The sequence below is a fragment of the Dermochelys coriacea genome, chromosome 18 (genome assembly GCF_009764565.3).
Source record: "Dermochelys coriacea isolate rDerCor1 chromosome 18, rDerCor1.pri.v4, whole genome shotgun sequence".
Lineage (NCBI taxonomy): Eukaryota > Metazoa > Chordata > Testudines > Dermochelyidae > Dermochelys > Dermochelys coriacea.
In genome coordinates this window covers 9,987,198-10,014,756 of record NC_050085.1, presented here as the reverse complement: position 1 = coordinate 10,014,756, position 27,559 = coordinate 9,987,198, and the positions used below count along the sequence as shown (strand labels likewise).

Sequence of the window (27,559 nt, the reverse complement as noted above, 5' to 3'; positions counted from 1 at the left end):
CCCAAGAGAAGGGGTATGGGACGGAGGCGTCTTGTACCCATTTTCCCCCTACCCACTTATGTCCCCACCCAGGGTAGGACACTATCAAGGTCTATGACAGCGTAAGAGCAAAGAATGGGAAGCTTTATTGAATGTGTGCTATTCTGCTCCCTGTATAGCTGAATATCTCCAACTTCTATCCCAGTGCACACCAGGGCATGTGTAAACGCTGGAATGGATTATTTGGCTTCTGGCCCCAGTCATTCCAAAGTCATGATCCAGCATATTATTGATATTACTATTTAAAATATGTCCATCCAATGCTCCAGGCCCCCAATGCCAACTATTTATGAAAACAATACAAGGCACAAGGTACGCCTGTGCTCAAACCATAAGAACCCTCCTAAATCCTCCATGCTCACTGTCTCATCCTCCAAAGGCTCTTTGTTCACAAGCATGTATTTCATATAAAGAAGGAAGAGAAAAGAGGGGTGGTGGGGTGGGTAAGAGAGATGCCAGTTTTGGAAGGAACTTTAAAAGGTTTGGATCGTCATCAACACTTTGGGAATCAAGTGATTCTTCAAACTTTTTGAGGCACCGCCCAACCCTGCCACTAAATTTCCGAGATGCTTTTTAATGCACAAAAGACAAGGCATCTGTTAACTTTCTTCCCTGTAGTAATGTGGAGAGGCTGTTGTGGCCACAGCTGGGTTAAATTCTTAGAACCTCAAACACATCCCCTTAGCTGGTTCCACCCGCAGAAGAGCCAATATACATTTTATTCCCATTATGGCTTTTGACTTGGGTGATGGGATGGATAACATTCAAATGTAAATGTGAGTTTTCAGTATTAAGTAATTCTGCTGGCTTGTGACCATGGGCAGCTTTATCATAATGTATCTCACCTTCAAATATGATTTTAATTTAGTTTTAATCCAGCTGCCTGCCCCCCTTTAACATTACATTGGAAATAATATTTCACAGTGCTGAAACAATTTATATTGCTGCAGTGATGCATGCACGTGTGTTAGAAGTTCCTAGGCCCTGGAGAAGCTTTGGCTCATGTTATCAACCAATCCACTACCACCACCCTTAATATATGTGATACCTTGTGTATAGACATAAGAACGGCCATACTGGATCAGAACAATGGTCCATCTAGCCCAGTATCCTGTCTTCCAACAGTGGCCATGCTGGATGCTTCAGAGGGAGTGAACAAAACAGGGCAACTATCGAGTGATCCATCCCCTGTCATCCACACCCAGCATCTGGGAGTTAGAGACTTAGAACATCCAGAGCATGGGGTTGCATCCCAGACCATCTTGGCTAATGGCTATTGATGGACCTATCCTCCATGAACATATCTAATTCTTTTTTTAACCCATATATACTTTTAGCCTTCACAACATCCCCTGGCAACAAATTCTACAGATTGACTGTGTATTTGTGTGAAGAAGTAGTTCCTTTTCTAAATTTCATTGCTTAGCATTTTTAAAGTCAGATTGTCAGAGAACTCTACACACAATTCCTAATTCATAAACAATCTTGGCAAATCAGGACTGGCAAATCTACATTATACACAACTGAAGCACAGTTCAGAATAATGTGCTACCATCTACTGAAAGCTTAGCAGAGCGTTTTACTGCATGAAACTTGAAAAAAAGATACACGAAGAATAATTTTAGGCTCATTTATTTAATGGGCCTACAGTAAAGATGAAAACTCAAAACTTGTGATGGTTTAAATGCAAATTGCATCATAGATTTTTCCAGTATGTGGAATCACAAAGGTTTTTATTATGCAGAGATAAATTTGATCATTAGTTCATATCATTATGGTTCATATAAATTACAATATCATCAAGTGCATTTGCTTGGGGACCTCAGTGAGCCATGCACATGTTGCATCTGCTGCATTTTTACATGAAAAAGGAGCAGGAGCAGAATTTCCCCCACATACCATATCTGGGTTTGGCCCTAGATTGCTAAAGGCAGATTAATATTTCATGTCATGTGTGATAAATATAAAGGGAAGGGTAAACACCTTTAAAATCCCTCCTGGCCAGAGGAAAAATCCTTTCACCTGTAAAGGGTTAAGAAGCTAGGATAACCTCGCTGGCACCTGACCACAATTACCAATGAGGAGACAAGATACTTTCAAAGCTGGAGGGAGGGAAAAACAAAGAGTCTGTCTGTCTGTGTGATGCTTTTGCTGGGGACAGAACAGGAATGGAGTCTTAGAACGTAGTAAGTAATCTAGCTAGATATGCGTTAGATTTTGATTTCTTTAAATGGCTGAGAAATTAGACTGTGCTGAATAGAATGAATATTCTTGTCTTTGTGTCTTTCTTGTAACTTAAGGTTTTGCCTAGAGGGATTCTCTGTGTTTTGAATCTGATTACCCTGTAAGGTATTTACCATCCTGATTTTACAGAGGTGATTCTTTTTACCTTTTCTTATATTAAAATTCGTCTTGAAAGAAATTGAATGCTTTTTTTTCATTGTTCTTAAGATCCAAGGGTTTGGGTCTGTGGTCACCTATGCAAATTGGTGAGGATTTTTATCAAGCCTTCCCCAGGCAGGGGGGTGCAAGGTTTTGGTGAAGATTTTGGGGGGAAAGACGTTCCCAAACAACGTTTTACCAGTAAACACAGTCGAACGTTTGGTGGTGGCAGTGGAAGTCCAAGGGCAAAGGGTAAAATAGTTTGTACCTTGGGGAAGTTTTAACCTAAGCTGGTAAAAGTAAGCTTAGGAGGTTTTCATGCAGGTCCCCACATTTGTACCCTAGAGTTCAGAGTGGGGAAGGAACCTTGACATTCTGTTATTCAGCATAAAAAACTGAGGCACAATTTTGTAGAGTTTTATTGGTTTTCTCTCTCTAGTTCTGCCTCCCGCAACTCATATAATCGCTATTTTTTCCCCTCTCTGTCTCTCTTTATCATCTTATTGTGTAGCCTGGTCTAGTGAATAGGTCACCAGATTTGGAGCCAGGAGACCTGGGTTCTAATCACAGTGCTGACACTGTCCTGCTGTATGGCCTTGTGCCAGTCACTCACTTCACCCCTATAGGGTGCCTCTGTTTTCCTTTCTGCCCTCTATCTGTCTTCTTTGTTTAGATTTGTAAGCACTTTGGGACTGAGTTTTTTCTCTTATGCATATTCGCAGTGCTCAGCACAAAGACACTTTGGTCTCAGTTGGGGCCTCTAGATGCTAGTATAATACATTAGTCAAAAATATTATTTTGTAACAAAATGTTGAACCTTACAACTGAGCATTCCCAACCTATGAATTGTGCTCTCCTACTCTGTGATGTAAAGCCCTAAATACTCATACAGGTGTAGGTGGTAATAATTAAACATACATAAACCCTACTGTTTTATAATCCATATGTCTGTGGTGTCATGCTCTTAATCTTAAAAGAATGAATTTTTGGTGCTGAGACAGTATCTGTGTAAGAAGCTGTTCATAGAGGGAACTGGACTGCCTACGGTTGGTAATGGGATAAGGAGATTTTCACCTCTAGATTGCCAGGTGGAGTCCAGTTCCCAATCACAAAAGCCACCATTGTGTTTCACATCTTTTATCTGCACTCTCAGCAGAGAAGTCAAGGAATTAATGGAGCACTGGACTCCCTTTTCCCCCCTAGAAGGGGTCCCTTCATGTCAGGATTGAGGCACAATGGCAGGGCAGAACTAGGAAAGCTTCCACTGCTGCTTCCCATGCTGTAGCTATTCTGTGATGAAGAGGACTTCCTTCTCCTGGGCTATCAATGCAGCAGTTATCACAAGCCATGAAATTACCCCATAACTCTCATTAAAACTAAACAGGCTTCTAAAACATTATAAGTCCTTGCTGTGGAATACAAGCCGTGTGTCATATTTGTCCATATTCCATTAACCTCACTTTCTGTTTTCAGCTGGGGGTCAAAAGAGGAAGTGCTGAAATGGAGAAGAGGAAGGTGGTGTTGCCCAAAGTAATGCACACTGAAAAACATAATCCCAACTATGCACGCAAAGTGATGGGGTCTAAATTAGCTGCTATCATTCAAGAAAGGGATCTTGGGGTCATCGTGGCTAGTTCTCCAAAAACATCTGCTCAATGAGCAGCAGCAGTCAAAAAAAAAGTTCACAGAATCTTAGCAACCATTAGGAAAAGGATAGATACGACAGAACATATCAGAATGCTACTATATAAATCCATGGGATGCCTACACCTTGAATACTGTGTGCAATTCTGGTCACCTCATCTCAAATAAGGTATATTAGAACTGGAAAAAGTACAGAGAAGGGCAACAAAAATGATCAGGGGTATGGAACAACTTCTGTATGAGACAAGATTAAAAAGACTGGGACTGTTCAAGATGGTCAGGGACACAGCCCCATGCTTTGGGTACCCCTAAACCTCTAACTGCCAGAAACTGTGACTGGATGACGGGGTAATAGATCAATTGATAAATTTCCCTGTTCTGTTCACTCCATCTGAATCATCTGGCACCTGCCATTGTCAGAAGACAGGATACTGGGCTAGGTGGACCCATTGGTCTGACTCAGTGTGACCATTCTTACGTTTTTAAGTGTCTGGGGTTCTGGTTTTCGATTGCATGCTCTTTGGGGAAAGTGACTCTCTCTTTCTGTTGGGAAACGGATCTTGCACATTTTGGGTGCTAACCGAATCTATACCATCAGCATCATCATTAATCCTCCTGACATGAGGCGTAGTCGGAAGTTCTAAGAACCAAGAAAACCACCTGTCATGAGACATCAAGCCAGACATTGCAGACTAGAAATGTTTTAAGGAATAGTTGTTGGGTTGCTTGATTGAACCAAATGTCTCAACTTTTAGAGTGGAGATGCTTTCAAGTCCCATCATTGGGATCCAGGTCAGAACGTCCCCAAAGTTAGGAGATATTTGGATCTGGCATTTTGATTCAGGCATGTTTCAACTTCAGAGGTGTAGCCACTGCTAGTATGGTACCTGTATAGTCACTGTCTTTAGAAGAAGCGGGAGACTATATGGGCTTCTACCAACCTCCTAAATCCCCATGAAATTCTGTCTCCATAAGGAGCTCTAAATATTATAGCTATGTTTGGTATAGCTCCATCAAATACAGCACAATGTGTAAGTAAGGAAATCTTCAGGAGGAAAAGTGAACAGTTTGGTGCATTCACTTGAGTTTCTGTCTAGCTTCTCATCAAAGCGCTATGCCAGGGCTTTTGCAAGGAAATGAAATGCCAAATTAGCCTTTAGTAGCCTTATTATGTAACAGTACATTGTAGCATATGGAATGGAGTAACAGCATCTATTGCACGTGACTCACTCATACTCTAAATACAGTCATGGTGTAGATGGCTCTGCTTCCTTTAGTCAATTATTTCATCTAATGTAACATGCTATTGTCTCAACTGCTTATATGTATGCTTTAACCCTCGGTTAATTAGCTAGTCCAGAATATGGTAGCATCTGCCCACCCTTTGGAAATTTCAAATGTTTCCAGTGATTCCAGCCAATCCTCCTGCATGGTTTCAGTGCTCTTTGTTTTCTTTCTCTCTCCCCATAGCTGTGCAATCTATGCATACCCTAAATGACCAGCTCTCGCATTTTATCGTGAACAAGTCAAAAATGCTGGATGAGGACAAAGATGCTTTCTTGCCCAGTGAAAAAGAGTCTCTGAAAAATTCCATGATGCTGATGAGACACCTCTTAATGGATGCACAGGTATGAAATCAATAAGCTTGTATCTGTTAAGACACCCGGGAATGCACATTGCACAGATCCAAAGGCTGTGCTTCATTTATATGGCAGGTTTAAGCTGTGAAAAAAATGTCAGTCCCCTATGTTTGTTTGACACTGACTTAGACCACTAAAATTCACAGCCATGGAAAGGACATATTGGTTTAGAGACTATTGGGATTGTAATGGGCCAGCATGTTGGATTTAGGATTGGAAATTGCTTTAAAGTCACAGAAGAAAATGGAGTAATCTACCTGTCAATGGTAATCTAGCATTTCTTCTATGAAAGTGAGTTTGCTATTGAACATCTGTGCTGAATTCCAGTTTAAGGGTGACAGGCACATAACATAATTGCTTGGTTTAGCTATGCTCCAAACTGTGACTTGCACATGAACTCACAACTTTTCAGATGTTTCATTGCAACTTTTCACCTTAGTATATAAGAATTTCTCAGAAAGTCTGTGCACAGTAAATATATCCCAGGGTAATTTCCTCTAAATATAAGAAATTTCTGAAAATATTCAATATATTTTTAATCTCTCTTTGAAGCTTTACAAATATATCTTCAAATGAAAAAGGCATCCTATGTTGGATGGCTCTTTGAAATCACAACAGTCTCCCTTCCCTTTTGTCTAAGTCCTAAATTCTGTATCTGCTACCAAGAAGGCCTCTGATTATTCATAACATTTGTGCATTTTATCCTCACCTTTGATGTGTACAGGATACTTAGAATTTATATAGCGTGGGCGATGTAGACACCCCACGTTATGCCAGTCCTTTCATTCCCCTGTTCACCACATCCTCTCTTCAGACTGACAATGACTAATTTCGCTCAGCTGTGCCAGTTGGTGACTGCCAGTAACAGAAATGAAAGGAGTATTCTGGGCCTGTGATGCTTCATTTGAAACCCCTAACAAGAAAAGGAAACACAGAACTGTTTGCAAAATAAAAGAGGAGGAAATTATTCTGGCACAGATTAGCTGCATTATGTGCAAAATCCTCTCAGCCGGGGCTTTTCCTCATCACTATTCCATGGCTAACTCTGTATTGCCAGTGGGAATACCTACATGGATTGCTGCAGATAGTGTACAAACATGATTACCCAAACCTCAGTTAACCAAACTGTTCACTTACTCCAGCGCACTCTGTGGACCTGTTTCCTGTGACTTGCTTTTACAAGTACTTAAATGGGAAATGTAAATAGAAAAAACTACTCCTTTCATGTATTACTCCCATAGCCTTTCACTTGGAACCTGGTGGTTATCTGAGCAAACGCATCTCTCTCTCTGTTAAAGCCCTTTGGTCTTAATTAGTTTAGCTAATCGAGCTTTCGTTATACAGAAAAAATGGGCTGGAAATCTCTGGTAGCAATAATGCACCTATTTTAGTGCTGAATACATTTCTATGTAGAGTCGGGCCTACGCATTCAGGTGTGTGCCACATACACCCCCATGGCTTTAGTATGCTCCGTCCTTGGAGTAAAGGGAGGAGGGAATGGCAAAAACGTCAGAACCATTCCCAAGCTGCAAAAGTCCTCCTTCGCCATCCAACAAGCATCTCAAACTCAGCCAGTATTGGATCCCTCCCAGCTGCATGGGTTATGGATGATCTGCTTGAGGGCCTTCCCATTTAACTTTGCGCAGGACTCCACAAAATGTGCCCGTGGCTCTGTTTCTGTGACCGAAGTAGTGTTGTGGAGGAGAGGACAAACTTTACTAGGGATTGGAACTGCAGGGACCTTTTGTGCAGATCCAGACACACCAGCAAGGACTCCATTCTGGGAGTCCTAACATAAAGCATGTGGAGAACAGTGGACAAGTTACATGCCTTCATTTTATTCCTTCGAAGATAGATTTAGTTTCACAGCTGCGATTGTTCAGAAATACCTGCTGTTAATGAGGCACCAGCAGAACTGCAGCCCCCAGAATGCCACGTGGGACTGGGAAACTCCACCTTTTGCTAGGAGAAGGGATATTACTGGGGAGGCTAAGAAAGGAGCATGCTCAGTGAGTTCTCAGTTTGTTAACAAAGGAAGCTGTGTTTGGAACTCTTTTTCTTGAAGGTTCAGTACTCAAATGCAACACTGCACCCCTTTGGCAAAGGCACTTCCACTTATGCCTCAGACTCCTTACCTTAACTTATGCAAATATCACTCAGAAGCCAAACTAGGGGGCAAGAGAAATGAAAGACACTAAGGGTTACATTTTGCCATTCAGTTGCACAAATGCAGCTCCCATTGCAATTAAAAGTAGTGTCAGTGGTAGCTAGGTATGCACATCCAAGAACAGATAGGAGCTCTCATGACATCTGCATTTTGCAAATAAAATAAATATAGAGACCAAAAAAGAAGAAGAAAGGATCTGCTGCTAAGCCGCTTTTATAGAAACTTCTTTTGAGCACCTGAGAATTGGTTTATTGCCTATCATTTGCCCTGAATGCATATTAGTGCTGCCTATCATACTCTGCCTGATTAAGGAAACACTAATAACAATGGGGAAAATGTCAAGAGCGTTTGTGTCCTCATAATGCATCTGGAACACTTCCCAGGCAGTACTGGACATTGTTTGCCTTGGATTTTAAAGTTGGAAGGATGACAAAATGGGAGGTGGTAATGATGATTAAAAGGATGGAACAGGCGAGGTGACAACTTCAAATACTTAAAAACCAACAACCACCCTGCGGGGAATCAAAAATCATGAAGTTGGCAGCGAACTACATAAATAGGAACATCACCTCCAGTATGTGCATATCAGATATGGAGTAAACACAATTGCAGGGTGCCCTGTAGTCCTCATTACCTGGGAGGGAAAAAAAATCACCAATGCAATTATTTCCATTTCTTTGATGAGATCTCCTTTTCCTTCCATATTGGTATTATTTCTTTATACTATCACTGGGCTGGGAAGCCCCAGAGGCCCATTGTTCTAGGCACTGCACAAATAGTAAGAGACAGCCCCTGCCCTGAAGAACCCACCATGTAAACAGACAAATAAAAGGGTGGGGAAAGTAACTATTTTCATCCATATTGTAGAGATGGAAAACAGGCAGGATGAGAGGAAGCCTGATCCAACAGCTTGGGTACTAACCTGGGACTTGAGACCAGGGTTCAATTCCCTGCTCCAGCACCGACTTCCTCTGTGACCTTGGGCAAGTCACTTAGTGTCTCTGTGCCTCAGTTCCCCACTAGTAAAATAGTGCTGTCCTCGCTAGGATAAATACATTCAAGACTGTGAGATGCTCCGATGCAATGGTAACGTGGGCTAAGTAAGTACCATCTGTGCCCCACTAACAACTGGGGCTACGCTCTGGAGTGAACTCACACATGAAAATGATAAAAGACAAAAACGCCATGTGGTCTGTGAGGGAACACTTTTCACAAAGCATTTTTCACTTTTCTATATCTGACCTCTCATCCTCAAAGGAACCCTGTACAACACTTTCAAAAGATGAGCCTGGGAGCTTAAATTCATAACTTTGCTAGACACTAAAAATGATGGACTGAATCAAAAGGCTGGATTTAGGGTTTATTACAACAATCTATGACCCATTAACTGCCTCCCCCAGCTTCTTTTTCTCCTTTCCCAGCTATGACTGAAGAAGTGTTAATGGACCAGCTTACCTTGAATGGTTTCTTGAAACATGTGTTAACGACTTATGCTAAACAATCTGTTCCACCTTGTATTTAGCGGTGACACTCCGAGTAGATTTCCCAGACCTGAAGAAGAGCTCTTTGTAAGCACAAAAGGTTGTGGGCTAGTCTACACTGGCCACATTAAAGTGCTACAGCAGCACTTTAACATGGCTTGTACAGTCATGACAGAGCGCTGGGAGAGAGATCTTCCAGCGCTCTAAAAACACCACCTCCACGAGAGGTGTAGCTACCAGCGCGGGGCACTGTCTACACTGGTGCTTTACAGCACTGAAAATTGCTGCCCTCAGGGGGGTGTTGTCACACCCCCCGAGCGAGAAGTTGCAGCGCTGTAAAGTGCCAGTGTAGACAAGCCCTAAGCCTCTCACCACCAAAAGTTGCTCCAATAAAAGATAATTACCTCACCCACCTTCTGTCTCTAATATCTTGGAACCAAAATGGCTACAACAACACTGTATACATAAATAGAGAGGCACAGAGACTGGGGGCTTGCCTACACTGGCACTTTACAGCCCTGCAACTTTCTTGCTCAGGGTGGTGAAAAAACAGTTCTCTCCCAGCGCTCTGCCATGACTACACAAGCCACATTAAAGCGCTGTCACAGCAGTGCTTTAACGTTGCCAGTGTAGACTAGCCCTAAGGATAACATTTTCAAAAGCCACTTAAGTATCTAGGACTTAGCCTGAGAGATTTAGAAGCTTAACATTTTCAAAGTACCTAAGTGACTTGCACAGTGTCAGAGCTAGGAATTGAACCCTGATCTCTTGAATTCGAGAACAGCACTGTAACTAGAAGGTCATTCTCTCCCTGTTTTGCCTTCAAGCTGGTCTTTTTTAGGCTTGCTTTTTTTTTTTTTTTTGGTTCTCTCAGGAGCATTTTACTTGTACATTCAGTTTAATGTTGGTCCCTTCCTTCTCAAAGTCTCACTCCCTTTCATCCTAACTCTCTTGGCATGGGCCTGCCTGTTGTCTGGCAGGTAATTCAAGGAGAGAACATCCAGCCTGAACTTTTGGAGGCCATTAGCTGGGCAATTAACCTACCTGTAGTGAGTGATTTTTCTGCTTCTCTGGGGAACAACAGTGGGCAGTGGGGATTCCTCAGTTCCATGAGACTATTAAAAACAGCATGATTTAAACACAGACTTTGGTTGTTTAAAGCTTGCAGAGCTTCAATTGCAGGTGAATTTTCTCAGAACTTAGATTGCTAGCTAATTCGGGAACTGTGATTTCAGACCACATCAGGCCATAGAGAGATGTGGTCCAAGCATAGAACTGGGATCTTCTGAATTCTAAGCCTGACTTTTCTTAATTCTATGGCTTTAGCTAAATCACATAACTTCTCTATGCCTTAAACATGTACCTACTTTGTGTGTTTTGAGATCAGTTCGCTAGGCATTGAACTTAGGCATACTAACAGGCATTTCTTCTTCTTAGTTGACAATCTAAAGAGTGAAAGAAAATAGCATTGCCCTCCATTTACAGATATGAAACCAAGGCACAGAGAGACAAAGTGATTTTCCCAAGGTCACACAGGGATTTTATGGCAGAGCCAGGCACTAAATCCAAATATCCTGAGTCGCAGTCCAGTGGCTTCCCCGCAAGACCATCTTTTATTCCTCCCTTTGGGGGGGGGACTCTGAAAAATACTGTTTCTTTCCCTGCCAGTTTTATACATTTACATTTAACCATCACTGATACTCCTGCCCCAGGCTTTGCAATACTGGAGTACAAGCAAATAAATACTTTCTTACTTTCCTTCCTTGCATCGTTGTATTAGTTATCGTGTCAGCATTGCTGCAAGACTAGAATTTGCTAGTTAACTTGCACTCCTTTATCTGGATTATTGGCAATAGCAGAGGGCAAATAGAATCATTCATAAATTGTAGCTTGCTTGCTTTCTTGTTTGCATACTTTCTTTCCCTTCTAGTAGCTTATCTTACAGAATGTTGACAATTTTTCTTTCTTCTTCTTAAAATGTAAGTTGACTATAGACTAGTGCTTGTGAAATATACCAGGTTGATAGCACTGGAGGTGGAGTCCCCTAGTCATCCAAAGAAGAGCAGATTCAACACAGGTCAAAGCATTGCTTGCTTCCTCAGACTGCTGTCCTCGGCAACATTTTTCAGCCAAAACTTTTTCAGTGAAACATGCAGATTTGTCAACTTTGAAAAGTTTTGCGAATTCATGTCAGTTCTGCTGAATTGTTCATTTAAGAAAAAAATCTGTTTTGTATTGACATTTTCAAAACAAAACGTTTGTTTTTCAGTTTGAAACAACTTTATGTTTCAAAGTTTCTTTTAATTTTACTTCTTAAAATTAAAATAAGTTTTAAAATACTTGAAATTAAAATGAAACACTTCATTGCAGGTTGAAAGAAATATTATATTCTGAAACAAATTATTTTTACTTTTTGATTTGCTGGAAAATTTCATTTTCAGCCTGACCCAAAACATTTATTTTTTGACCTTTGGAAACTGCCAACGAACTGAAAATTTAGTTATTTGCCCACCTCTACCCTTAACCCTGTTTGAAAAGCCCCACCTCTCGAGGTGAGAGAATAATTTATTCTAAGTCTGCATCTTTGTCCTCTCTGTTGAATCTTCCTGCCATGGGCCAATTGATAGGATGGGTTTTATTAATCCACTGAAAACTGGAATGAGACCAGATGGCAATGGCTATTGATTTATTGGGATTAGAACCAACGACCTACAGCTGAAAAGGGTTGTATCCCGGTCCCAGCACCAAACATCCAGAGAGGCATGTTTACAAGCACCAGTGATAAGAATGGAAATCCCCATCAATCCCATGGAGCAACCAAGAGAGGAAGAGATCAAACACACTCTCCTTCCCTTCCTTCCATCTTCCCAGCAAGAAGCTGCTGGGCCAAGGATCAGAGCAGACCCTTCTTCACGGCAATTCAGAACGTAGAGGTGTGACTGCCTTGTGAATCTCTGCAATTCAGCTGCTCTCTAGAGGCCTGATTCAAAGCCCACTGAAGTCAATGGGAATATTTCCATTTATCTCAGTGGGCTTTGGATCAGCCCCTATCTCCCTGAGTCTAAGTATCATCTGTCCTATGGTAATATATTCATTTGTTTGGGCCATTCCAAGGCTGTATGAAAGGTGATTTCAAACGTAAGGGACTAGGTGACTGCTGGTATTCTGTTGTTATCAGATAGTTATTTCTAATGGACGTGTCGCCTCAAATTTTATTTATATATGAGATATAAATTAATAAATACCTCCCATACTCTAGGTTCATAAGTAAGTCAACGGCCCCAGAAAAATGACTGGCTGTAGCTGGAACCTAGTATCCAATCAGCTGTTGGGTCTCCTAAAGCTAAACCTAGCTCAGTCAAGCCTTGTGGGGAACGCTTCTTAGACCTGAGAAATTGCAGTCAGGTGAAGGCTACATATAAAAGACAAAAATCCACCTGACACTTTGTTGAATTGGGCTTACAGGAAATAATGGGAAGCAGTTATCAATCTTCATAAAGGGAAATGCACAATAGCCACAGCGCATCAAAGGAGATTCTGCCTCATTCTGTTAGCATTCAGAAACCACCCTCCTCAAAATGCAATGCCTCTTTACTCGTTCAGGCCACAGGAAGGAGAATCTAACAATGGGTACCACTGAGCAGCAGCAGTTGGAATGTACTCAGGCTGATGACATAGGCACCGACAAGTAACTGCTGAGAAGACTTAATGTGGGCGATCGGCACCCAGATTAGCCTCCCCAGGTGTGAGCAGCCACACTGCAAAGCCCTTTCTGAGTTACTGTGTCCTCATTGGGGTAGCTGTCACCCATGTGAGGGTCGCTAGGACACCTGGGAGAACATCCCCTGGTTCTTTGTGCTGTAGTAAGTTAAGCCACTCTGATTGTTTCCCAATGAATTGTGGGTGAACTTGTCTGTCCTTCTGAGTACATAGGGAGAATTGTAGGAAGGCAGTGGAGGATTATTAGCAGTTGAGTGGTTTAGCCTGCATCCTCACTGCAAAGTGACTGGCTTATGCCCATGTGAAAACCCCACTCAGACTTTAGCCTAGAGCCCCAGCTGGGCCAGCTAGCATCTGGATGAAAGCACCAAACTTGGGTCAGAGGCTTGTGTGTGTGGATGGGAGAGGGGGTTAGGGACAACATCCAAGTACAAGCCCAGATGAATTCTACAGTGAAGACATACCCTCACTGCCCTTTAGGTTTGTTTATTCTTTAGCTCAGGAGTACAGGCTCCTGCTTTTAGGTCAAGAGGTTCCAGGTTCAATCCCTGCAGGCAACTCATTTAGCCGGATTGTCACGTTGGGATTGGTCTCTTCGTAACTTGTCCATTGCTCCCACTTCACCCCAGCACAACCTCATCCCCACCTATCTGATGCATTGTGAGCTGCAGCGTTAAACTTTGCACAAACGTTCCCCAAATTGCATTGTGTTGAGAGGGACTCCAAGGGGACCTTAAAGCCTAATGAATCAAAATTAGGGCCAAACCAGCAAGAATAAGAAAGCATGCTACATACAAGAGGAGATACTTGCAATGCCAAGTGGCAGCGGGGAAGGGAAGGGAAGAGAAGGACGCTCTGCGTTGCTTTTCTGCTCAATGTTTCCTGCAGCAAGAGGGAAGATCTCGCAGAAAAAGCTGGCAGTTTTTGAGGTCACCTCTGTGTAAGTGCAGAACAAAGAGATGGGGTTAAAGTGGAATCCACTCTCCCATCTGCACTGGGGATCTCTCGCATGCAGGATGGGGCTCTCCCTTGCATATTCTGCACTCGTCCTGCCTCCGGACATTTCACGGATGTCAACTGAAGTTGGACTTGCTAGATGAGTGCAGAAGAGGCAATGGGAGCAGTGCAGGCTGGCCAGGAGTCCCTTGACCACTCAGCACATTGATAAGCCTGGAGTCCCAAGTCTGCTCTGCCAACAGTGCTAAGCAATGTTCCAGAGAATGCATTGTATGCGGAGTGTCAACTCAAATTCAGCCTAGGGTAGGCAGTGACTAAATTAAAGTCATTACGGTCTGCGGGGCCGCCTCTCGACCCATCCACATCCCACCAGCCAAGATTTCCCCACTACAAAGACCTCCATTAAAAACAGTCCCTCGCTGACCTGGCACTTCAACTGTCAGCCTCAGCAGAGAAGACAATGGGCTTTGGGAAGGCAGCTACAGTCTCACCCCCTTTCTTTAGGTCAGCGTGGCTTTCTGGCTGCCTATATTCAGGGCCCGTTTTGCAGATAAATAGAGGATTTCAGCAGCCCACACTGACAGCCTTGCACTTAAAGGAACTAAGTTCCCTTAAACATGCTTAAGAAGTAATCACTTTAGCTAGTGGACGTTAAGGAGCCAACAGGAGATTGAAATAGTGTAATATGAACTAAAAGCTGCAATATAATGCACTCACACAGTGCTGGTGCATAAAAACAGATTATGTAAAAAGATGCATCTTGCCTGTATGACACATCCCATCCTCCATATAGTATGGGAATGAATAAACAAGTTCGTATCTGCTAGACTACCCAATGCAAGATGTCATCTCACAGATATGACCTTCTATGATAGATTGTCATTGTTGTCAATCACTTCTGGCATCCCTATTACATTTGGAAGGGATGTTTGCTCTGCGTATGTTGTTTTATAATCCTCTGAGGTGGAATATCATAGTCTGGCAGTGTTTTTTGCTCTGACGTTTTCCTAAGCAAGATTTATTGCTTCCAAGACAGGTGTGACTTGAATCTATTACGTCTTTCCCAGTCAAACTTTAAACCAGCCGCTAGCTTTGCTGAAACTATTATTTCTACTAGATTCTTTTCTGTTAAGTGATATTGGAAGGGCCTTAAGTAGTGTGGAACAGAAGGTACAAAAGGTCTACAGGGTGAGTCATATGGATCAGATCTACCCTAGCAGTTTGCCAAAGCAATTTTTCTAATGAGTTGAAAATGTGCATCCAAGCTCATGGAAGTAGACTAGAGGTTAGGCTAATATTTTCTTTCATATAAAGGTATGCATGTAAAACAAAAGGTTTTACTCCCAGATGCCTGACCTTTAAATTCCAAACTTTGCTTAAGTCCTGAGCCTCTAACCACCTTGTAAAGAGTTTAATGGATTGTAGTTGGCTATAAGCTCTTTGGGGCAAGACTTGTTTGGGTTTTTTTACTCTGTCAGCATAGTGCCCAGCACAATGGTGTCCTGATTCTGTTTGCGAGAAGCTGGGAATGGGTGACAGGAAATGGATCACTTGATGATTACCTGTTCTGTTCATTCCCTCTGAAGCACCTGGCATTGGTCACTGTTGGAAGATAGGATACTGGGCTGGATGGACCATTGGTCCCAGTATGGCCTATAATTATGCTCTTGACTGGGGCCCTATATGTGCTACTATAATAGAAATAAACAGGAACAGTAATAGGGACTGTCTTTTCGTTCTGGATTTTTGTACAGTGTCTAGCTCAGGTGGGGTCTCAGGCAATGGCTAGAGCTTCTAGCCACTATGGTGATAAAAATAATAAATAATAATAATGGTTTTAGTAACCTTATGGAGTACGTGGCTCAGATGTAATTGGAGTCTCACTGTTTACTCACTCATAGACTCATAGATATTAAGGTCAGAAGGGACCATTACGATCATCTAGTCTGACCTCCTGCACAATGCAGGCCACAGAATCTCACCCACCCACTCCTGCAATAAACCTCTCACCTATGTCTGAGCTATTGAAGTCCTCAAATCATGGTTTAAAGACCTCAGGGTGCAGAGAATCCTCCAGCAAGTGACCCATGCTACAGAGGAAGGCGAAAAACCCCCAGGGCCTCTTCCAATCTGCCTGGAGGAAAATTCCTTCCCGACCCCAAATATGGCGATCAGCTGAACTCTGAGCATGTGGACAAGATTCACCAGCCAGAGATACCCAGGAAAGAATTCTGTGTAGTAACTCAGATCCCACCCCATCTAACATCCCATCACAGGCCATTGAGCCTATTTACCATGAATAGTTAAAGATCAATTAATTGCCAGAATCATGTTATCCCATCATACCATCTCCTTAATAAACTTATCGAGTTTAATCTTGAAGCCAGATAGGTCTTTTGCCCCCACTGCTTCCCTTGGAAGGTTATTCCAGAACTTCACTCCTCTGATGGTTAGAAACCTTCATCTAATTTCAAGTCTAAACTTCCCAATGGCCAGTTTATATCCATTTGTTCTTGTGTCCACATTGGTACTGAGCTTAAATAATTCCTCTCCCTCTCTGGTATTTATCCCTCTGATATATTTATAGAGAGCAATCATATCTCCCCTCAACCTTCTTTTGGTTAGGTTAAACAAGCCAAGCTCCTTGAGTCTCCTTTCATAAGACAGGTTTTCCGTTCCTTGGATCATCCTAGTAGCCCTTCTTTGTAACTGTTCAAGCTTGAATTCATCCTTCTTAAACATGGGAGTCCAGAACTGCACACAGTATTCCAGATGAGGTCTCACCAGTGCCTTGTATAAGGCTACTTATGTAAGTAAGGACTGCCTGCATGAGTAAAGCTTGTGCAGGTTCAGGAAATGCAAAGATTCAAGGGTAAAATTCATTCCCCTGCCCAGGGTCAGCGGAAAGCTTATGTGCAACTTGAGGGTTTGAGTGATGCATCAAGCTTGTGTTGGCCCTCTGCACGGAGGTGAATTACACTCCCAAGTCAGGAAAGGAAACAGGACCGGCATTGTTTCCAGGCTAAGACTTCTGTGAACAAAATAATGTGGATATAGCATAAAAGCAACAGGAGAGAAGCAAAAAAAGGTTCACATTTTACTCAGATGCAACGTAGCTCACAAAAGCTTATGCTCAAATAAATTTGTTAGTCTCTAAGGTGCCACAAGTACTCCTTTTCTTTTTTGCGAATACAGACTAACACGGCTGCTACTCTGAAACACATTTTACTCGTGTGTTTGGCAGCTGCAGGGCTTAGGAAACAATTTGAGGTAAAAATACCGGCTTCTCTACCAGCCCCTTCTCTATCACCTTCCATCAATAGATCTCAGAACAGTGTTATGAACATGAATGGATGCGGATGGTGCTGCAGATACCTGTGCTTCTCTCGCCTCTAGGCTAGACAATTGGTATGCTCTTCATGTTCAAATACAAAGCAATGGCACTAGTGCATGCTGATAGGTCCATGGTCATCAACTAGCCCCTCCCAGTATTCTCAGAGGAGGTAAGCGGGTGGGTGGGGGGTGAATTATCCAAAGGAGGAATTATCCATTGTTGTCAATGGGATCTGCTGGGTGGGGAGCACTTTTGGAAATCTGGCCTTTTCATTTCAGTGCCTAAATGGGAGCTGATCTCTTTTGATACTCTTTCCCCAAGTTTATAGTAGCCTTCCAACATGGTGCTGCTCCATCTCATGTTAAATAATGAACCAGGTCTTCACTCTTCAGCAGGTGCAAATCAGCACAGCTCCTTTGACTTCTCCAGAGCACACTGATTTATATCAACTGAGAATCCAACCTATAACGTTTTGAAAAATATTTGACTATTTCAATTTGCTTCACCAGGAGTGCGTTTTAAGTCAGATGCCAGTATGTTATCAATACATTATGTAAAGTACGATCTCCTAAAAAGGGGAGAAAAAGCCCTCAAGTTTTAGTGACAGAAAAAGTCCATCTATCCTGCCATACTTTTAGCTGATTGGTATCCCACCTACTGCTTTTTCATGACTGATACAGCTGTCGCAGAACTGGTTGCAGAGCTATTTCATCAACTGACTTTTTGCAAAAATAATTCTCTTTTTTTTTTTAAACAAAGATATGTTCTAAGATTTTGTTCAGCAGTTAAATGCTTGCTACCATCTGCTCTTCAGTCTTCAAACAGATAGATTGAGGAACAAACTCTGATGACCTCTTTGTGGGAGTGGGTCATATTTATATCCATGGGACTAAAAGTGTGGGTAGAATTTGACCGCTAGTCAACAAATGTACAGTGCCTGGGTACCAAAAATATCCCCTGCCCCACTAAAGTGTTTAAAAAAACCCCCACAGATACAGATAGAATACTGATTCCCTGATACGGAGTATTTTGAAAATGTATTTTTAAACTGCGATGGGGGAGGGAGAATAGGCGGATTTAACTTGGAAAATGACTTATAAAGGAAAGTCATAGAGTTTTGGTCCCTTTGATGTATCCTAATGTATGTATTAGTTGCCTTGATCCTGCAGCGATAGTGCTTTAGAAAGGCAGATAGAAAGATTAGCTAGATAATTTATAAATACCCTTTGTTTTGTCCTGACTCACAATTGGTTAAAAAGAATCACGTGGTATAAAATATTGGGTTCTTGCTGTAAAGGTGAGCTCAGTGCATGTATACCTTTAGCTTACAATAAGCAAACACGTATTTCTAGTGACACCTAATGTGAATGCAGTCTCACTGATAGCTCCCATGTGCTTGGCCTCTCGATCCCTCATCACTGGTTTTGGGACAATGGCCACCTGCTACACTATGGATCTGGAAGACTGTGTAGCCAACTCTGATGGAGAGGTACTCAGTGCTCTGCCTCCATTTCACCTGACGTGTTTTCACCTGCTGTGGTGCACACTAGGTTTGTCCATCCTGCTCCCAGATTCATAGGTCCCTAGGCCAGAAGGGAACCGCTGTGCAGAAAGACTCCACTGTGGCAGTGAAATGGCTGGCTCTGTTGTTTTCAGGAATTCCTGTCGAGAATGTCAGGGGTGAGAAAGTGGTGGTGAGACCATGTGTCCTCCCCAGTGAAGGTTACCCTTGCTGGGGATGGAGGCAGCGATGTCAAAATGTGACCCTGCTGAGGACTATTCTCTGGTTGAATGCTTTACCACCTTTCCCTAATAAAGACACTATTGGGGTGCGGGAAGGGTCCAAGGCAGCTTCAAATATTGAACTGGACCTCAAAAAAGAGGGGGAAATTTCATAAAGAAAGTTTTCATTTTTTTCCTCTTTTTTCCCCCATCAACGTTTTGATTTTTAAGCACTATTTTGAATATGAATGTTGGCCTGCTCTGTAGCAAATCAAAAACACAGGGAAACATTTTTTTTTAAACAAGTACCACATATTTTTCCCCATGAAAAGCAGAATTCTGACAATTTTTCATCGGAATTTCAAAACCTCAACATTTTGACCAGCTGTTTAAAAGGGAGAGAGTGAGAGAGAGAACAGGCTGCACATGGATGGTCTCTGAGGGCAATGGCAATCATCAAAATAATTCCCTTGAGCATAGTTTTGGACAATATTGACACAGTCTTAGCAACTACATTTCTCCAGCTTGGGCAATATTTGACTACTATTGCCCTTGGTGTCACTCCATATTTTACATACAATTGTATTTATAGATCTATACATAAGTGTAGTAACACAGGCATCTCTGTTTCTATGAAGACAAAATGATTACGTATTTGGAAGTAACCTTGAAAAATAAGCTTGCATTTTTGACTTGAATCTTGTCATCTCATTTTCATAAGAAGAAATATTCTAACCCACTTTCAAGCCAGCAGTTCAGATACTAATGCTTCCTGTTAGGCCCCTTCTGAAACTGAGCACAAAAGAATATCTCACCTGTTTGACACATACACATACACACACACAAAAAGGATAAAATGCAAAGTCAAGCGAGTTTCATCAATGACCATGTTGTACTTAGTGGCATCATTAGTATGTGTTATAGGAGCCAGGTTTGCAAACCATTCCCCTAACAATGCACCTGCTAACCGCTGCTTCTCTTCTTGAGCTGGGAGAGAAGAAATTGATTGTGGTCTTCCTCGGCTAGTCCAATTTATTTGGGGAATGATATCCTGGATAATAAATTATGATCAAAGTTCTCTTTTAAAAAGCCAGTTGCATGCTGGAGTATATACTCTGAAGTGCACCAACACAGTACTATATAGGGAATACATATGATTTGCTACCCACAAATGGTGACACTTGGCAATGTGTACAGTTCTTTTCATCCAAAGATCCCAAAGCACTTTATAACTTTTAAAAGAGCTGAAGTATCATTTTCGCCTTGAAATGCTATAGTTAAAATTGGGTTCTATCTCCTGTTTCTTGGCTAGCTGCTTGGAAATTAATCAGATTCATTCTTTACAGATGGCCATTTTCCATGCTTCGTCCTCAGTCTGAGTGTAAAGTTTTCTAAAAAGTTTGAATGGAATCAGTTCTTCAGTTAGGTGAGACTGGAAAAGCTGTCACTTTCCCCACATGGTCCACATGGAAAAATTGTGGGGTTTGCATAACTCAGTCTTTCCACACAACAGTCATGTCTGAAGCCTAGAAAGCTCAAACCCAGCTGGCTTAAATTGTCATCCTCGATGAAGGAAAACAATCGGGGTTTGAAGACAAGTCAGTACTTCTGTGAGTGTTTAAATCTGGATTTTTTGCATGTGCATGTTAGGGTTGAGCTTTTCAAAGCCATGGTGGGGTTTAGTCACATAGTTAATGGGAGTTGTGTAGCTAACCCTCATACTCAACTTTGCAAATCCCCAGCTAGATCTCTCGGAATTAGCATGAATGAGCTCCAAGGTCGCTAGGCCAAATTCTAAAATAAGACAAAATGGCATATTCAGCCACAACTTTATCCTATTGCAGCGGTTCTCAAACTTCATTGCACCATGATGCCCCTCTAACAATAAAAATTACTACATGACCCCCACGAGTAGGGACTGAAGCCTGAGCCTACCCGGGCCTTGCCACCCTGGGCAGGGGGGCCAAAGTCAAAGCCTAAGCCTCACTGTCTTGGGCGAGGGGTGGGGGGACCAAAGCTGAAACCCAAGGGCTTCAGCCTCAAGCAGCACCTGTAACTTGAGCCCCACCATTCAGGGCTGAAGCCCTCAGGCTTGGGCTTTGGACCCAGGTGGTGGGGCTTAGGTTTCGGCCCCTGGGCTCCAGCAAGTCGAATGCCAATCCTGGCAACTCCATTAAAACAGGGTTGCGACCCATTTTGGGGTCTTGACCAACAGTTTGAGAACCGCTGTCCTATTGTGATGTTAGTCCCACCAGCCACTTTTCACCCACTCTAATTCCAACCCCAGAGTGGCTACAGTACGTGAAAGGAGCTCTTGTAATTTATCCAGGATAGACAGAGCTTTCTACAAAGTTCATCCAACATTTTATTCCTTTTGACACCAACTCATTTGATTAGCTTCAAGCAAGAGAGCGTAGTCAGAATGGGTGTCTTTGCACATTTCTCATTGTTATTTCTTGGCAGGATTGTCATCTGAGGGTCACAGTGGTCATTTAACTACAGCTGTAGCAGTACTGTATGGTAGTCAGCATCAACTCAGCCCTTCCCTTGAGACTTGAGAGAGAGAGAGACATTCTGGATTTGTTGAATGCTTATCCATACAAAACATTACTGTTTGTGTCGCCAAGAGAATCTAAATTCAGCTGGCTTATAACACAAGGATGCATTTTGTCACTAAGGAACTAGCCGTCTCTTCATCACTCTATGTCTCAGTTTGTTTTTTGCCTAAGTCGTATAGTACGTGTTACTATTTTTAATATGGCTCACGCCTCTCTTACGGATCCACACTGTGTTCCCTGGAAAGAGACGTGTATCAGCGTGGAGGAGTGTGGGGGAAGTCTTGTAATTCATGAGGGCAGGGCTGAGCTTCAGGAAGAGAACACATTATAAGGGACGGTGGGAAAGATGGGACATGACCCATGATGTGGTCTATGCTAGAGGGAGTGTCATATAGAAGGATATGGGGAAACTCCTGTTACACTACAGGGGACTCCTGGAATGCTGCAAAACAGGTCAGATTTTGGGCTATGGAGCATGGCACAGAGTAGAGGAGATTGGAGGGGTGGGGCAGGGGAGAATAATGCATTGCTACTGTGAAGATGGCAAGGAGAAGAATGAGCAATGCAAACCAGGTTCTGCCAGACCCTACAGCAAATTGTTTTCTCTCCGTCTGTATCTTTCTGACTTTGATTTTCTTGTCCAAGTGGAACAGGCAGAAACTTTTCTTTTAAAAATCTGGGATGAGTCATGACAGAGCTTCCACTGGGGGTAGTAGTGCAGGAACTCAGATCCTGGCAGCTTCCTATCCATTTTGAGCACTACATCAATATAAACGTTGGTTTTTCTTAGCAGCTAACACCAAGAGCCAGAGTAAAGGCCTTGGAAGAGAGTAGAATTATATCCAGCCACCATCCCAGTTGTTCCTAGAAAAGTGGCAATGATGAGTTAAGTTGAAGACACGTCAACACAGTGACATCAGTTTGCTGTTGCTTTTATTCTTTGTCACCTGCTATTTTTTCTTATTTTGTTCTTCTTTGGTGCAGCGATGCAGTTGCTCCTCTTTCTGAGTTAGTTGGAATACCTCCTGGTTAAGAGGATTCCATATGGACCATGACACAATGGTGGCTGAGAAGAGAAGGAAAACAAAACAGGGGAGTATTTGCTAGTGGTAGGAGGACGCGGGAATCAGATCATCCAGATGTCGTTCCCAGCTCTGCCTTTGACTTTGCGATGTAGAAAGGCATTATTATTTCCCTAGTAGCAAGGGGGCTCAGCAAGAAGGAGGCATGGGGGGAGGAAAAGTAAGAGTAGAATGTTGTGTAACATTCCAACACTGCATCAAGGGAAGAAAGAAGACTTCTTCAAAAAGAGTATGAAGAACCTAGCAACTAAGAAAACGAGGTGGAAGGGTTTCTAAGTACCATCTGGAATGGAGACATTAGACAGGAGATGTCATGGAGTAGAGGAGCCAGTGTTGCCTCATTTCAATCAATATTTGGGCTTGTGGGCTCCATCATCCTTAAGTATTCTTGGTTTCCAGACACCTTTCATCCCTGGAGGATAGGACAGTAAGAGTATTGAGGCTGCAAACAAGAATGGAAAATATCTTTAAAATACTATACCGGGTATACTGCGTGCCACTGTCCTATAACGGATGGAATCAGAACTACTCATCTGTGTGCCAAAGGTCCTATACTGTGAACAGCTGAGATTCTCCTTCAGCTGAAGTGGAAGGGAACAACATTTTTAGAGCAGGATGATCTGAATTCCATCCATTGCCATGGTGAAGGATATGGCGGAAATGTCTAGATAGATGACACTTCATGGTGGCAGTTGGGATCTGTCTGAATATGCAGCAAAGTGGCTACCATATAGTTCTTATCGGGTGGCAGGAGTAGACATTTTTTGCAGTACAATATCATTATTACTATTTGTTTTGTGGCAGCACCCAGAGGGCCCAAAAACTGAGCTCAGGGCCCCACGGAGTTAGACACTATGCAAACATGCATTAAGGGACAATTCCTTTCTCACAGAGCTTACAATCAAAGTAATGCACAGTCATTGAGTGGAGTAATGGAAATGCTTGCATCTGGTTAGTCTGAGGAGAAACTCTGTTTGCATCCCAGATTTATCCCACCCTCTCTCACAAAAACTCTCACACTCTGCTGCATATTTAAAGGGGAAGCTCTTCCTACTGAAGAAGAGGAAACTCAGCAGTGCTGTAGCTCACGAAAGCTTATGCTCAAATAAATGTGTTAGTCTCTAAGGTGCCACAAGTCCTCCTTTTCTTTTTGCGGCTACAGACTAACACGGCTGCTACACTGAAACCTGTCAGCAGTCTGTATCAGTAACGAAATCTGGCCCTAAAAATAATTGTCTTATCATTAGCTTCTGAGCTAAACAGATTATAGGCTGCTGCCAGACCTCACCTGATAAGGAAAGAATTAATATTTTTCCGGATCTTATGGTTTGTCTGGCACACATTGGATGTGGAAGTTGGGTTGCTTTGAAACGGAGGCTTTGTAAAATAAATGTATGTGCAACCATTTTATTTCCCCATTGCGTCTAGATTCATTCACAAGAACACAAAGCAAGCCTTCTGAATCAATACTGAATTTATGCCTCAGGGTTGTGTTAAGCAAAGCTGAGTGAATAATTTGTATGGAATAATTTTTCAGTAAATTTCACCTCTTTTTACATTTGCAAATGGTGCATGAGCAGGTTGCAATCATTAATCAATATTATTTGCAAAGCAATTTCTTTGTATATTGCTTGGTCTGTAGACCAGTCACAAGGAGTTTGTTGCAAGTATTTGATAATCAAAACTCCAGCTGTTTTGATTGGCCACGTTCAGGGCTTGCTTTTCTTTTACCAGTTATTTGCACTAGTGCAAAGTGGACGCTACTAACTCAGGACAGGAACACAGTCAGGATGCAGAGCAGTGGAAAATTGGGTCCATGGTATCTTTCTGACAGCACAAGGATGAGTGTTAGAATCAGGTTTCCACTAAGAATGCTTGTGAGTTACAGATTCAAAATTCATTATCAGCAAATAAAATTAGCCTTTTCTGCAAAAGTTCTGGCCAGGCAACTTGTTGGCTAGAATGGCTGCAAAGAGCAAAGACGAGGAATTGAGGTTTGCTTGGTCTTGGCTCTGTACAAACAAAATCCATGGATGAAATCCTGATCCCAATGAAATTAATGGCAAAATGTCCTAAGACTTCACTATGACAAGGACTTTCACTCATTGTATCTCTTACAAAGACTTTATAGCTACTATTTATTAGGTTATTTATGGTTACATTTTCCTTTCCCCATTTTATTTAAATTAGTGTCTCTTAATAAACAGAGTTTAGTTTTCCTTTAATTTATAGTTCATGTTACAGTTGCTAATAACATCTAAGTCTCTTTCATATTCCTACGTTTTTTTTTTCTGTCAACCAATCCTAAGTACTTACATAGCCCCCATTACCTTAGTCCGAGTGCCTCACAACCATGTAATATTTTTATGCTCACAACATCCCTGTGAGACAGGGAAGTACTAGTATTCCTATTGTACAGATGGTGAAGTGAAGCACAAAGAGATTAAATGACTTGCCCAAGGTCACACAAGAAGTATGTTGGACTGAACCCTGGTCTTCTAAGACCCAAGCTACCGCCCTAGCCACTGGACCATCCTTCTCTGACTTCTTTTTGTATCACTATGAAGACAGCAGCTCGGTTCATTGCTGAACTCTGATCTCCTCATTCCTAAAAGATATTTTCCTTTGATACATTATATAATGAGCACCTATGAACAGCTGGTGGCAAGGAAAGGAGGGGTCAAGGGGCTTGTGTGAAGCTTGTGCCTTTTTCTTTGGGCTCTAGAGAACGTTGAATTCAATGGTTTAATTGGAATTAGAGTTTGGTTTTGACACTGTATGAGAATTGATCAGGCTGGTATGCTTTGTGCAAGCTCCAAAGAGCTAAAGAATGAGCCTAACTCAAGTAACTAGAACTAGAGCCTAGTGAATAAGTAGCAACAAATGACATACCCTATGAATTTAGCCTCTTACAACTGCCCCCATTTTTACTTCTCGTTCCAAAATTTTCCAACACATTTTTTGTGCCTTTTAAAACCTCTGAATCAATGGTAACTGGCTCTCAGTGAGTATTTTGGAATTTGCTGGTCAGGTGGCATTTGGTGTTGGTTGGTTAGCTAAGTCACAGTGTGGTATTTCTATTCCTTGATTGGATGAGCTAAAATGGGGCAAGAGGCTTGAGGAACCATGGGAAAAGGTTTAAATTAACGATTGCTGGGAGCAAGAAGCCCGTTGGCTTTCATCTGGCTGGCCAATGGGCAGCAAGGAGCATCCAGGGGAAAGGAGGATCCTACCTCTGTTTACACTCCCCTTCCACTCTAAAGCTGTCCAGCTTGGATCCAATCAAGTGTCCCACCCAGTAAGCCAGGTGAGTGGCATTAGTGTTGAGCGGTTAGTTAAGTCACACAGTGCTATTTTGGTTCCTGGTTGGATGAGTGCACCATCATTTCCTACACAAATAAATGTATCTGTAAATTTAAAATTTGGTTTCCAGAAATGTTCATGATGGTAAAATTTGATTGCATGAATGTTTAGGAAAGCTAACTCACAATGTGTGATAAGCAAAGTCAGGTGAACTCTACAAACTCTTCCCTCTTCACCTGCAGAATCACTAAAATCTATGAAGCATATTGTTTGACTCATCGTAAAAGAAATTTCAAATCGGTGAGATCTCCTATCCATATGTCCCAGACTCCTTCCTATCTAAGGGCTGTATTGTATTCCCTTACATGTGCATCAGGCTGGGTCTTCTGCATGCTGAACTCTTCTGTGAAGAAGTGGGGTCTGTTATGCTTCCATAGCACTGTCATCCCCAGGCCTTGCAGAGAGCTCTCTGCCGGCTCGTCTACACAGTGAGCGGCAGTGAATCTCAAAGCTCGGGTCAAGAGACTCAGGCTTGCACGATAGTGCTAAAAGAGCTGTGTAGACTTTGTGGCTTCAGCTGGAGTACGGACTCTGGGACTTCCCCCACCCCCCAAGTCTGCAGCACCCAAGCTCCAGCCCAAGCCCTGCAACATCTACATCTAAATATGTTTTCACCAGAAAATGCCAATTTATTGAAATGGATACATTTTGCAGAAACATATTGGTTTCAGTGAAATTTGTGTTGAGCTTTCTCAGGCCCAGGATAACATTTCTGGTGAGAGAGAACATGGCACTCTTGCATAGCCAATAGCCTGGTGGTTAGGGCACTTGCCGAGGACGTTAAAGACTCACATTCTGCTCTGCCTGATTCTTCCACCTCCTAGGTAAGTGCCCTCACCCCCAGGGTATAGGTCAGACTCTCAGTCTCTCCTGTTGGAGCTGTTCCACTTTGTACAATGTGTTAGACCTAGGTTCAAATTCTTGCTCTTTGGCAGGCAGAGCAGGGCCTTCAACTAGCATCTCCCACATCCCAGGTAGGTGCCCTAAATACCTGCCTATTGTGGGGTTGATCGCTCATATTTTTTCACATGGAAAAATATTATAGGGTCTCAGTTTCATTCCACATTGGAATGCAAAATGGAATTCATGTTTTCTAGCCAGGACTCTCTTGTGGTTATGCGACTACCTGAGGATCTCTGCTTTTATTATACAAAAAAAGGGAGTTTCTAGCCCTCCTGGTAGTGCAGAAAAACCTAAAACATGACCCACTTATTATCTATAGAGGGCTTAATTCTCTAGGGCCATCAGACAAGTTCTTTTCACCCAGCTCAATTCAGTTAAAAATTAAAGAAAAGATTAGGGTAGTGTTGTGTCATTTACATGCAACTACTGGGAAAGATTATATTTATTCATGGAGGGAGAAAAAAAATCTCTACAATGCTTAATTGGTGTTTCAGAGAGAAATGAGAAAGTTTCTTCCTAGATGAGGAAGGAGTTATTAGGGGAAACTGGAGTGTATCTTATTGCCAT

The 27,559-nt window shown here is 42.3% G+C and overlaps 1 protein-coding gene and 1 long non-coding RNA gene across 3 annotated transcripts in view; one reads left to right on the top strand and one right to left on the bottom strand.

Annotated features, from left to right (window-relative positions):
* The window catches only part of KAZN (kazrin, periplakin interacting protein), a 728,345-nt gene that overhangs the window by 120,977 nt on the left and 579,809 nt on the right, over positions 1-27,559 (top strand). For both annotated transcript variants that reach the window (XM_038376718.2, XM_043500174.1), the window contains exon 2: positions 5,536-5,693. In XM_038376718.2, coding sequence (XP_038232646.1) covers positions 5,536-5,693 — 158 coding nt within the window. The remainder of the gene's footprint in view (positions 1-5,535; positions 5,694-27,559) is intronic.
* On the bottom strand, positions 1,284-25,629 carry LOC122457095. Its single transcript, XR_006276424.1, has 4 exons — positions 25,619-25,629; positions 15,104-15,116; positions 3,162-3,167; positions 1,284-1,447 (listed from the first exon to the last, which is right to left on the bottom strand). It is a non-coding gene; the product is annotated as an uncharacterized LOC122457095 (long non-coding RNA).